The sequence below is a fragment of the Cuculus canorus genome, chromosome 3, assembly GCF_017976375.1.
Source record: "Cuculus canorus isolate bCucCan1 chromosome 3, bCucCan1.pri, whole genome shotgun sequence".
In the NCBI taxonomy this organism is placed as follows: Eukaryota; Metazoa; Chordata; class Aves; order Cuculiformes; family Cuculidae; genus Cuculus; species Cuculus canorus.
This window is the reverse complement of record NC_071403.1, coordinates 90,024,039-90,036,343: the sequence shown is the minus strand read 5'-3', so window position 1 is coordinate 90,036,343 and position 12,305 is coordinate 90,024,039. Positions and strand designations below refer to the sequence as shown.

The following is a 12,305-nucleotide window of genomic DNA, read 5'->3' as shown; positions in this document are numbered from 1 at the left end:
ACTAATCTCCCTTTTAAGGCAGAAACTTGGCAATACCTTTCTTGGCTCCGAAGCACACATTAGGAAATATTCCTCATTTAAAGAAACCAGGTAGTAGATACGAACTGCCTACTGAGATACCCATACCACTTTCGGTTTTATGTAAAAGTACTTATACAGTAAGATTCACTTAATTGTCGTCTCACACCAACACGTTTGTCAATGCACATGGCTTAACTAATTTCAAGGTTTTTAATGTAGGAAAACCTTTCCTTACACAGATCTTCTTTATAGGTTGAATATTATGAAGTTAGTCTTGACAGACATCATTATGTCACAAAAAGCTGGCTAAAACCTCTCTTTCCAAGAGAGACTCAAGGCGTAGACACACAACCCAGTGTGCAACTTGCCACTCCTCATCCAAGAGCATATCATAAGTGCCAGGTGAGTCCCTAGCACACTCTAGAACTCAGTCCTCATCACCTACCATATAAGAACTGAGAGCACTGTGTGTAGCCTTCCTCCATTTCCTCACACTTGTCAGCAGCCGTCTGCATGTCACTGTAGGTCATCGCAAATACAGCTGCGCCAGACTCCACCAGGAACTTGCACACCTGCACGTTATTGCAAGATGCCGCACAGTGTAATGGGGTCCTGCAAGCCAAGAAAAAGATGACACATTACTTATACTGTTCATATCAGTGCTTACAGAATCCTAGGAGAAAACCACTTCCACGAGTGACCTCTAGCAATCAGTGCTGCATCGCTGAAGGCTTCCTACCAGAAGCACTTAACCCACAATGTCAAGCTCAATTGCTTTTCACAGACAACAGGAATTACCAAGAGCTGCTTGAGCCCTAAAGCTGTGTTTCCATATGAATCTCTATAGTTATGCTACCTCTTTATAATCCACTAACATTTTAAGAACTTTAGTTAGGTTATTTGATTTAAAAATAAATCAATATTAAAAAACATACTCAGAAATCCTCCTGATAACGCCTCTTACAATTTAGACAATTACTTCAAGACTTTCACTTGGTGACAAGTACAGGTAATAGGGGTAACTATTAAAGCTAAGGGATCACAAGCACCTTTATTCAGTCTCAAGCCTTAGACACTTCTGTTACAGGCAGAAATAATAGTAAAATCACTGCCTCCCATGCCAGACTTCTGTAAATAAGCTCCCTAGCTTCGTACAAGAAGGATTTGTAACCCATTATCAGTTTGCAAGCCTAGTTTCTACACTGCGGGTTTCTGCTTTATTTTAAGTTGCCTGACTGTTGGACGAAGAACAGAGTCTGCAGGGCTAGATACTGCCCAAAGCATTTGTAAGCTACAGGTTGTCTCAAAGAGAGGATATTGGGAATTTCAGCAAATGGTTCATTATGCATAAGCTGTCTTCAATATCTCAAAGAAACAGAACGATTTCCTGACAACTGTATCCACCCTACTCGGGCCGCAGACTTTTTTCACATAGGGAACATTAGTATAATTTGCCTATTTCCTCCTATGCGCATTCTCATATGATGCTCCCAACACAACTGCTCTATTGTGAAAAAGCCATTGCCAGCTCTATGAGGGACTTTGAGGACCTGTAGAAGCCCCCAAGAAGTAGCTCACTTGTGGACAGCATCTGTAAGGTAACACTTAAAGAAAGTCTTACCATCCATCACTATCTGCAGCATTCACATTCACACCAAATTGTACCAAGAACTTCACAATTTCTGTGTGCCCAGCGCACACAGCGTTGTGCAGTGCAGTGATCCCTTCATCGTTGGGCATGCTAGGATCTTCAACCTATTCAGCCAGAAAAGGAGCCATTCACATTCTGGTATCACTGTCTACAATAAACACCTCTTCATATACATATAAAAATTAGTTGTCGTATTCTGAAATACAATTTTGAGCCACATTCCTATGAAGGACATGAGGAACAGGCAGAAAAAGACAGCAGTAACAAATCCCATAAGAATATCCACAAATAAACTTGCAGCCTCCTTTTAATAGGGAGGACCTAAAATCCTTCAGCAAAATAGTATCTTGGTAACTTAGTAAAAGCATTTATAACATGTGTCTGATATTTGCCCATTTCACTGTAAGTAAAATTCACATGGACTTTGCTTATCAAATTATCCGATGACATGCCAGATAGGGATGAAATACTACATGAGAAATGAGGAAAAAGTTGTCTTGCAAATTTACAGACTTGTTGTTATATTCAGTGTGGATTTAACACCGTTAAAATCAGCCCCTAAGTAACCATGTCCTGTTAGAATTTATCTCCTGACGGGCATTTCTATATTTGCACTATTATCTTAGCTTCCCCAGTCCAGAAAAGCTGCAACTTCCCAATTTGAGCCAGGACTTCTATTCCTTCTATTAAAAGTTAGCACTTGTACCTCATAAATTATTCTCTGCACGAGGTCAAACTCTCCCTCCAAAGATGAATCCAGAAGCAATGCAAGGGGGTTGAATTTCACTCTCATTCCATGCCCAATTCTCTCAGATCCAGTTTTACGCAAGTTTGTCCTCTTCCCCTGTGAAAAGTAACAAAAGTTTCAGGCATTTTTTTCCCCCCCGAGAAGAGCAAGTATACAGAATGGCTTATTTGGAAGTGACAGCAGAAATGACCAATTAAGGCACATTTAATAAGAAATTTAGACTATTTTCTACCAATTCCCCAACACACTACAAATATAGTAGGCAAGGTAAGAAAGATCTTTGCCTTTATCTCTAGACAATGACATTATTCAACTCAAATACAGAAGTCACTTTGATCAAATACATCAACAAAACAATAAAATTCCCAAATCTCTAAAGAACGGGAAAAAGAAAAATGTCTCTTTTTTTAATTCAGACCATTTACACTACTTTAAGCAACAACGTTACGTTCCTAACATTTTCCTAAGCTTAGCAGAGGTCAGCAGAACAAATAGGTGGGGAAGATGGTTTTGCAAAGAATATAGAACCAAGCGCAGAAATGCTTTAGATGCTCCCTGTGATACTGGAAGCCAAGTATTTCTATAGCTGAGTTTGTACTCTTTCCCTCAGAGAATACGCACGCATTAGCTCAGCGCTCTCCCCAGCTGGTTGTGCAGCAGCAATAAACACTATTCATAAGGGTATGTAAACTTATGACAGATGTCCAAGCAAAGATGAATAGAAATTACTCACGTTTTGCAAGAGTAAGCATGTGAAGATGAAATATCTTAAGAAGAGATTCCCAGAAAATACTCTCTTGCCTGTTGATTTATATATAATATCCAAAGTACAAGCTTTTTGAAGAAAGAATGTGTCAGCATAACCCAAATATTTAAATATGAAATTAAGAAGCTGAACAGGTTTCTTCTCATCATTGCAGAATTATTACAAGACCAACCAAAAACAGTTCTTACAATTTAGGAAATCCTACCCCTAAAGTTTCCTTGTAAAAGGGAGCAATGACAAAAGTCTTTAAAGCATGAAAACATGCAATGACTACTCCATGGAAAAACTACAAGGTTAAAAAGCACATTTCAAGCTTTTAACCTCTCTACACTGAAGTGGTGGAAGAAACATACTTTCAGGTATCAAGTTATTAAAATTCTATTCATGATAGGTTTTAAAAGAAACTCTTTGAGGAACTGAAAGTAGTAAGCATTTCTGTTCTACAGCAATGACATAACACCATTCCACACACATAGATACAAACTTCCAAAACAAACAAGATGGTAAAATCCTGCCTACCATTAGCTCAAAAAGGAGTCCATTTTGATACAACTTGAGAACTGACTGATGTTAAATCTGGTTCCAAAGAACAATTCAAAAACATTTTAGCTGAAGAAGTGCAAGCAGTTAATGTCTACAAATGAGTTTTTAAAGCAGAAACTAAAGAAGTTCATTTCTTTTCAAGAAGTTTCTTGTGCTTTCAGATAAACAAATGCAATCCGGGATCAAGATAATGAGTTTCCATCTCATACCAGCAATAGTGGAAAACGCTTGTGAAATCTGTATGCGTGCCTCAAAAAAGCCCCAAAGAACTTTAATTTCTCTTAAGGAGGAAGTACAGTTTAGATATAATAGGCAGACTTCTATAAGGAATGTTCTTTACAGCCCAGAAGAGTTTTACTATTTGAGTATCAAATTCCATTTGAAAATCTTCATTGTATCATTAATTGTAGAGACAGAAGAACCTTTTCATTACTGTCATTCACTCAGGAGACAAAAGCATCACACAAATAAAACAGATAACCACAGAGGGACTTCTAGCCTATTTGTGTGACTGTTCTCCCACATCTGCTCTACAACACAACACACAGGATTTATGGCAGAGCTTGGGATGACTTACTGATAGAGCACCCAAGTTGCAGGCTAACTAATACTTACAGGAGGCAAGGAAAACTGTCCAGTAACTTCAGGAGGCCTCATATTAAATGAGTCCTCCCCCAAACTCTCTGGTTCCCCCGATGGATACGGAGGTGGTGGGTATGGAGGATATTCTTCCATGTATGCTTCCAGTGGCAGTGAAGCTTCTACACTTGGTTCTTCCATTTTCGGCTGTGTGAATTCATCACCATCCAATACTCCCTCAGGTACAGTGTCCAGAGCTACAGAGGGAAGAACAGCTTCGCTCTGATCTGCTGGTGTGTTTTCTGCTTCCTCAGCAATGGCCAGTTCCGGTATAGAAGCAGCTGTTTCTTTTTCAGATTCTGCATTTAGATAAGGATTTGGGATTTCTGCTGGGCTTTCAGGACTGGCAGCTGATGTTGTCTGTTTGGAGGGATGAGATGGAGCCGAGATAGTCTCCATTGCAGCTAGAGTGGTTCTCTGATACAACAGCTTCTGAATATTGGGGCCATTAGGTCCTTCTGGCTCTGTAATGGAGCTACGTTTCTTCAGTGGTCTGGGTGCATTGGACAGTTTTTTGCGTAGTGCTTCCAGATCGGCATCACTCTGGTTGCGGTATGGATTAGATAAGAAAGGCAGCAATTTCGTTGGGCTAAGGGGACGGGGTATTCGCTCTGTTTCATGGTTCTCATGAGCAGAGGCTGCTGTTTCCATCTCAGGCTCTGGACTGCCTGGCTTTCCTTGGAGATTTGAGTAGACATTCTCTGTCTGTGGCAGCTGATTCTGTACGCCAGCTCCTGCCATCACAGGTTTGCCATACACTGTAGAGCAGTTCAGAGGGGTGGGGAAAAAAACAAATGTGAATATTCTATCAGCAAACCTTAAAAAAACAACATGCAACCTCATTCACCTACACAGGACAAAGAATCAGAATAATATGATTAACCAAACAGAATTAATCTAGTAATCAGGCTTACTATTAGTTATCTTGAAAAAATGCAAGACAGATATTCTTCACTTTTTGTTAATGCTCATGTACAGCATGTAAGACCCACCTAAGACTTAAAGCTGCACTAACCTGCTTAATTCACCTGAGGAAGAGCTTTATGCCCACGGATCAGGAGGAAAGTACTTACAAAGCCAGAAGAGAGGTAGAGAGCCACATGCTTACCGCTTGGGAAGTGCGGTCCTCTGGTCTGTGCCCTTGTCAACACACTCTGCACTGCCTGCTGAAAGTTCTTCCCAGGAGTCTGTTGTTGTGTATACATGCTATAAATTGAACTTGCAGCCACAGTTTGAGGCTTTCGAAAAGGTGGGAGTGAGGTCTCTTTGGACGGCTGAGGGGTAAAAGGTCTCACAGCTGCTGCTGGGGGACTCTCCTGTTTGGAGGAGGGAAGAATTTGGTCCTGGGTAGATGAAGGACCTGCATGAGGTACAGAAATTCTTTGCTGTATCTGCTGAGAAGGATGGGAAGGCTGCTGTGCCACTGGTTTTTGTTTGTTCCCCATAGTTAAAACAGCCAAAGGCAGCTTTTGCAGGTTTCCATCCAGCTTACTATCAGAAGGTTGCAGATGACTGGCTTGACCAAAGTAAGGCAAGTTTATCTGTTTTGGCTTAGTGGGGACAGGTGGTGGCACCTTTGTTATGTTTTTATTAGCTGTCTGAAAGACACAAAAAAAGTTAATTAAGATTAAACAGCAAAACATGGTTTAGCACCTCTACTGTGAAGGACTCGAGATCCTTAAAGAAAGACAGTATCTAGTATTTCTACTATTGCTGCAATACTGTTTACATCATCACTGGAAAGAGGAAGAAACTTCTTGAAACATTTTATCACCATCGTTGTCTATATTTTGAACCCATTCTCTTTAATTCTTTCTGTAGCAGCTATGTTTAAAATATCAAGCAATGGGAGGGCGAAATAATGCCCTCTTGCCAAAATTTAGGTGGGAAATCTTGCTGCAATCAGACATCTGAAGGATGACGTTGCATTAAACAGTGAAACAAGTGTGTAAACAATTTTAAAAAGCTCATGGAAATGTCTCTGTACATATAATATAGGAGGGGAAAATATACACACCAGTACAAGTTACAGCCATTTTTATGCATTCAGTCAAAATGTAGATTTTCATCATAGTGACTGTAGAGAATACTTTTCAGTAACTAACTCCCACTGAAAGCCTAAAAGACATTTTACGTCAGAAGTAGTCTTTTAAAAGAAGACCTACGTACTTTTCAAGGAACTCCCCGACAGCAATATTTGAAAAAGTGTGTATTAATCCCTGTCAGATGGAATGCAGTGGTTTGAGCTCCCTGCATACCTGTGCTTCTCGAAGGAGATCTTCACTGCTCTGATTCTTTCTAAGCGTGCCAAGCCCAGCAGACTGGTCCACAGAATCAAACATTGAAAATGGACGCACCTTCTTCTCTTTGTCTCGTAAAAAAGTTTCTCCTTCAGCTGTTGCTAAGGAGAGAGAAGACTTTTTTAAAAGGTACACAACTGCAGGAATAAGAGTCCTGTTCTGTGCAATATTCAAGACAGTCTATGCAGGGATGCTATTTGAATTCATCCTACCCTTGCGCTAATTGTTCAAGGGCCTGCCAAATGCTGTATCTTGCAAACTGAACAGGAGCACATATGAAAGCATTAGGATCCGCTTCACTACCCGAAATGAGTTATTAAAACAAAAAGAAAAAACAACACCATACTAAAGAACATGTGGTGATATTCTTTGATTTACTTTTTGTGCTCTCAGATGAATTCTACATATTTACCGAACCATTTAGAAGACAGATTTCATTAACCAGATTCTCCATATTTTAAGATTAGCCAAGTACGTAAGAGCATACCTTGTCCTTCACTAGTCACAACTCCTTTTCCTGAAGTCAAGGCTGATACTTGACTAATTTGATTGTCTGGATTTGAACCACTCCAGTCAGCGGCAGACGAGGAAGATTTTGCACCAGGAATCACAGAACCTAGGAAAGAAAAAGTAGAACAGATGATTAAGCTAAAATAATCTTTTTATTGACTTACTTTTACAAAACACCTACCTCTGATGACTTAAAGTCAGTGTACAAGTATCATATTCAGGTTCAGTACTGTAAATCCTACGACTTTATAAAACAAACAAATCAACAAAAAACTAAAGAGAACACAAAATCAAGCTCAGAAACAATTATCAAAGCAACAGTAAAGTGATTTTGCCCAAATGCTAAAAAATAACCAGCAATATTTTAGTTCAAAGAGCGCACCACCACACATTCATATAGCAAACACTCAAATTCTGTATAGAACAGAGATAAAATTCCACGTCAGTAGTTTTAGAATCTGCAAATCAGATAACATGTAACAGTTCCCCATTCTCCAGTACAGCAAGAGACTCTTGAACTGTTTTCATGCCATGGCTACTTTATTAATATCTGCCAGAACTGGAGATGGAGGGAGGGAGATAAAAACCAGAACTTCTACAAGCTTCAGCCTCCAATTTTTTCCGCTTTTGGGAAGAGCAGTGTTTCTCTTATCTCCCAGCTGAAAAGTGAGTCTTCTCCTCCCAAGACCACACAAGAGAGATTTGCAACTCTCCAATTTCTCTACACTTCTGCTCTCTCAGAGCTGAACTGTATCTCACAGGAGAAAGCCACAGAGACAAGCCACGCAAATCTTCATTAACGCTCCAAGCAGGAGAGGCCAAGCTTTCTGTTAGGTGTTGGACTTGCACCTCTCCTATGCCATCAAAATGTCAGCAAATTTATTGATGTTTCTGTGCTAGAGTCAACTGCCTCCTTTATAACTTCTCTTCTAATTTGAGTTAATCCTTTCCATGCGTCATTTCCAGAACGCACTATCAGAAAGCTTGGTTTTGCTAGTTGGTAAGTCCATGCACCAGTTTGTCAGCATGTATATCCTAAAACTGCCTCTAGAAACTCAAACACTGTTGAACAGTTTTTAGAACTATTTAAAACAAATAAATAGCTAGCTTACAGAAAAATCCTCCTACATTCTACACTGCATAACAACTCAAATTGCTCACTAAGAGGTGTAATTTACAATACTTTATTATAGCCTCAGTGCTTATAGAGCATATTAACTGGGACAGGAAGACTGCAAGTAGTAAGACTGACATCTCAAATCATACTGTGCTTTAAAAAAAAAAAGAAAAAGAAAAAAAATGCAGAGGTAGTAGATAAGAAAACTAGCAATTCTAGAGAAGAAATATTAACTGTAAGCTATTACCTGCAGAAGTTTTAGTTTGTGAACTGCTGCCAGCTCTCATGTTGGGCAGAGTTTGTGTTTTCAGTGGACCATCAGGTACCTGCAAAGCTTGTGTCCCATCTGAAAATGCTGGTTTCACCAAAAGTTCAGGTCTAGAAGCAATACGTGGCATAGTAGAGGACTGGATATAAGGTCCTACTGCTGCCACCCGACTTGGAGCAGAAGCCACTGGCTGGGGTAAATTCCCATCTGAAGAAACCTTGAGGGGCAGAGAGAAATATAAAGAATGTTACATTGCAGTATCCATCCATCAGAGTTTGAAATTGAAGTAAAGAAAGATTAAACAAATAAAGTGATACTCCAATATTAAAAATGCTTTTTTTTAAAAGAAAAAAAAAAAGCTTTAAGTGATGTAAACATGAGATAGTAACAGCAAAAAAAAAAATTTACCTAAAAAATATCATCTAAAAAAAATTCATGACTCCTTCTTGTCCACAAAGAGTAAGTAGGTTAACAACCACGTACCATGAAAAGTACTTTAATAACATAAGAATCCCGCCACGGATTGATAAATACAACAGCTAGCATCTGAGTAACTCTCCCCACAAGCAAGTTCTTACTTCAGACTGTATGGACCACCAATAAAAAATAATTTTTTTGTTGTTAAATACCCCACACTTACTGGTACATTCTCTTTTTGTTGCAGAGCTGCCTTTTTCTTCCACAGGCGCTCTCGCAGCTCATTAACACGCTTATCCATGACTGCCACCTCCGAGTTGCGCTTGTTCAAACACTCCCTCTGTTGCTGCAGCTTGGCATTCTGCTCCTGGTTCAGTTTGTTCCTCAACTGAATAAATCCACAAAGCAAAGTGGGGGGAGGAGGAGAAAGCAACAAAAATCAAAACAAACTGACTTTCAAGATGGGGGATAGGAAACAGTTACAAAGAGAAAAGACTTCTAAAAAGTCAAGTCATGCTGGCAAACTCAAACTTTCTCCACAGAAAATGTTAGCCTTCAAATTTTGCAGAAAGGAAAGATATAAATACTGGGTGCCCCTTCCCCTTTTTACCTTGAACCCAGTACAACTAACCCTCCAACCTCAGCACACAGGCAGCCACAGAGCTCTGTCAGGATCAGGAATAATGGGATTTCTTTCCTATGAGGCAAGAAACAACCCATCTAACTTTTAGCCCTCAGAGTTGTGGTTCATTAGTTGGTTTTGCATTACCTGCAGCTCCTTGTACAGACGGTCGAGCTCAGCTACAGCTGACTGGTTGTCATGGTAACCATCAATTCGGCCATTCTTCAGCATCTCCAGTTGCCTGGTGAGTTCTTCTACCTTTGACACAGCCAGCACCAGCTCGCGCTGCTTTTGCTGGAACAGGCTGTTCATCTGTTCAATCTCTTCCACTGGAGAAGACGAGAGAGCACAATAGCTGCCCTGAGAAACAGCCGAGCGTAGGCTGCTACCAAGGCAGTGGTTAAGGGGACAGAAGCACCCTGCCAGCCTCTGGAGCAATGCCACACAGGCTGCAGCCGGCTGCTACAAACTCACAGTCCCTGTCAAGCCAGCTCTTCCTTGAAGCACTTGTAAAAGAAACACACTAGCAAAGTTACATAAATTTGGCCTACTCAGAGCACTAATGGGGAGGGAGAAAAAGAACAATTTTTACTGAAATCACTGAAAACTTTAAAGTTCCAAGAACTCTCCTTCACAAAAAATCACAGGCTATTTTCTCCAAGCAGCAACTCACCTAATTTCCCATTGCTGAGCCTTTTTTGCTCCACATGGCCTTTCAGCGCTCTCACTTTCTTAAGTTTGGCTTCCTGATTCTCAGCAATTTCCTTTAATCGCTTCAGTTTTTCCTGTTCAGCAGCTTGCTGTTGCTGTCGCTGATCCTGCTGTTTCAGGAACTTCAGACGTTGTTCCTGCAGTCAAGACAAGGATTTTTTTTTAATGGACTTGCAGCAAGACACTGACAGAACAGTTTCAAAACTTAAAACCAATCACCACAGCAGCTCAGATCAGCTTTAGGCCGCTATCTTGACTTCCCAGAGCATCAAGCACAGAGCAAATGTATCCATTCTGTCCCAATGCAGTCCTCTAGGTACAACCATTCAGTAGTACAAGAACCTACTGAATGAGAGTTGGTATCCAAGTCAAACAGCCTCTGGTAAACATTTCTTACATGAAATTGCTCAAAATCCTTTGAAAAATTTTAGCATTTATGTTGCTAAGTTAATTTAATCGCTACTTGGCTCTTCAGTTGCAAAAGCTAATGATTATTTCCTCTCTACCTTCCACATGCCGTTTGTACTTTACAGATCTCTATCATACATCACATTTTAAACAACTCTAAGTAATGCTGGAGAGTATCAGACATTCTTTGTAAAGAAAGTATTCCATGAGTTATTGATCGTTTTAATCCCTCTTTGCACTTTACTAGATCTACTAGATTCTCCTGGAGATGGCAGATTACTGCACACCAAAGCTCTGAAAATTTACCACTTCCTGGTAGCAATCACTGCTATCACAACACAGAATGATTCAAGACACAGTAACCTTCACAGTAAACTGGCCACCATTTATACAACAGACATCATCTCAGTGGAGAGGACACTTTTGCCTCTCCAAGAGTATAAGAGTAAAACGGTGCACTATCAGTTGCTATATAGAGGTGTCTATATAAAGCTAAAAGAAATCATTAAATCATCTAAGCTATAAAGACAATTACACACAGCTTTCAGTTCTGGAGACGATAGGTTGTTCCAGTGGTAGGAGAACTATTAAGACTCTCAGAAGCAACTACAGCCTCTAACTACTAACTCAGTTAGAACATTAGAACTCAACACATCCTCCAAAAAAATATCTACCAGTCATATTTAGAAACAGGGACTCACGCACTTTGAATAAAAAAAGTAGAGTAAAAAGCAAGTTTGTCTTCCAGAGAAAACCCAGCACCTACAGTTTAAGTGCTAGGTTAGAGCCAATCCCACGCAGGAAATGCCAAAAAATAGATATTACAGCTCATGACTAAAAAGAAAGTGCATTTTACCCCCACAGAATCTGTTTTTAGTATTGCATCTGATTTCAGAAAGCAGGAAAGAGGCAATGGAAAGCCTCTCATTGAAAGGGCATGTTGGAAAGCAGGTTTGTTACAGAGAGGCACGTTAAGTGCAAAACTCACCCAATGGGACACCCACAAGGCCACCCTTCTTCAAACCACAAACAGCAGATACCTACCTGGTGGGTAGTCATCCAGACTCGTAATTTCTTTAATCAAAAAATTTAAAAAAATTTACTACTCCCTTACCAGTAAATATATCCATATTTCTGGTTTTATATATAGAGAGACTACAGTGTTTTTTATAAGATCAAGGTTTATGACCATCACCCATGAGGGAAACAGACAAAAATCATGAAAGTTTAAGCTTCTTTTTTATATTTAACACATCTCAGCTGGAACTGAGGATAACATTGTGCCTTAACAAGTTAATCAAGGCAGAACAGGCATTAAATGTTCTGCTAAGCTTCAAGTGAAAACTAATCACTTGGTTGATTAACAAAATTCTTACATTTATAGTTGTACCTTCCTCATACCCATTCTTACTATAAAACAGAAATAATTTTTTATTGTCTATTCTGACAGGCCATAGTACCACTTTGCAGGTGCTGCAGAACCATTAGCAAGACATGCTTTGAAGCAATTCCCTGAAATACAATTATTGAAAGCCAAGGGAACAAGATGCTAAACATATGAGGGGTGGGAGAAACCCTGCTGAT

At 39.8% G+C, this 12,305-nt stretch overlaps 1 protein-coding gene across 3 annotated transcripts in view; it reads right to left on the bottom strand.

Moving 5' to 3' along the window:
• TP53BP2 (tumor protein p53 binding protein 2) overlaps window positions 1-12,305 on the bottom strand; it is a 47,540-nt gene that overhangs the window by 6,163 nt on the left and 29,072 nt on the right. For all 3 annotated transcript variants that reach the window (XM_054063357.1, XM_054063358.1, XM_054063359.1), the window contains exons 6-16: window positions 10,276-10,450; window positions 9,750-9,931; window positions 9,204-9,368; window positions 8,543-8,780; window positions 7,156-7,284; window positions 6,627-6,769; window positions 5,477-5,966; window positions 4,345-5,126; window positions 2,379-2,516; window positions 1,643-1,776; window positions 467-633 (exon numbers count right to left, since the gene is read on the bottom strand). In XM_054063357.1, coding sequence (XP_053919332.1) covers window positions 467-633; window positions 1,643-1,776; window positions 2,379-2,516; window positions 4,345-5,126; window positions 5,477-5,966; window positions 6,627-6,769; window positions 7,156-7,284; window positions 8,543-8,780; window positions 9,204-9,368; window positions 9,750-9,931; window positions 10,276-10,450 — 2,743 coding nt within the window. The remainder of the gene's footprint in view (window positions 1-466; window positions 634-1,642; window positions 1,777-2,378; window positions 2,517-4,344; window positions 5,127-5,476; window positions 5,967-6,626; window positions 6,770-7,155; window positions 7,285-8,542; window positions 8,781-9,203; window positions 9,369-9,749; window positions 9,932-10,275; window positions 10,451-12,305) is intronic.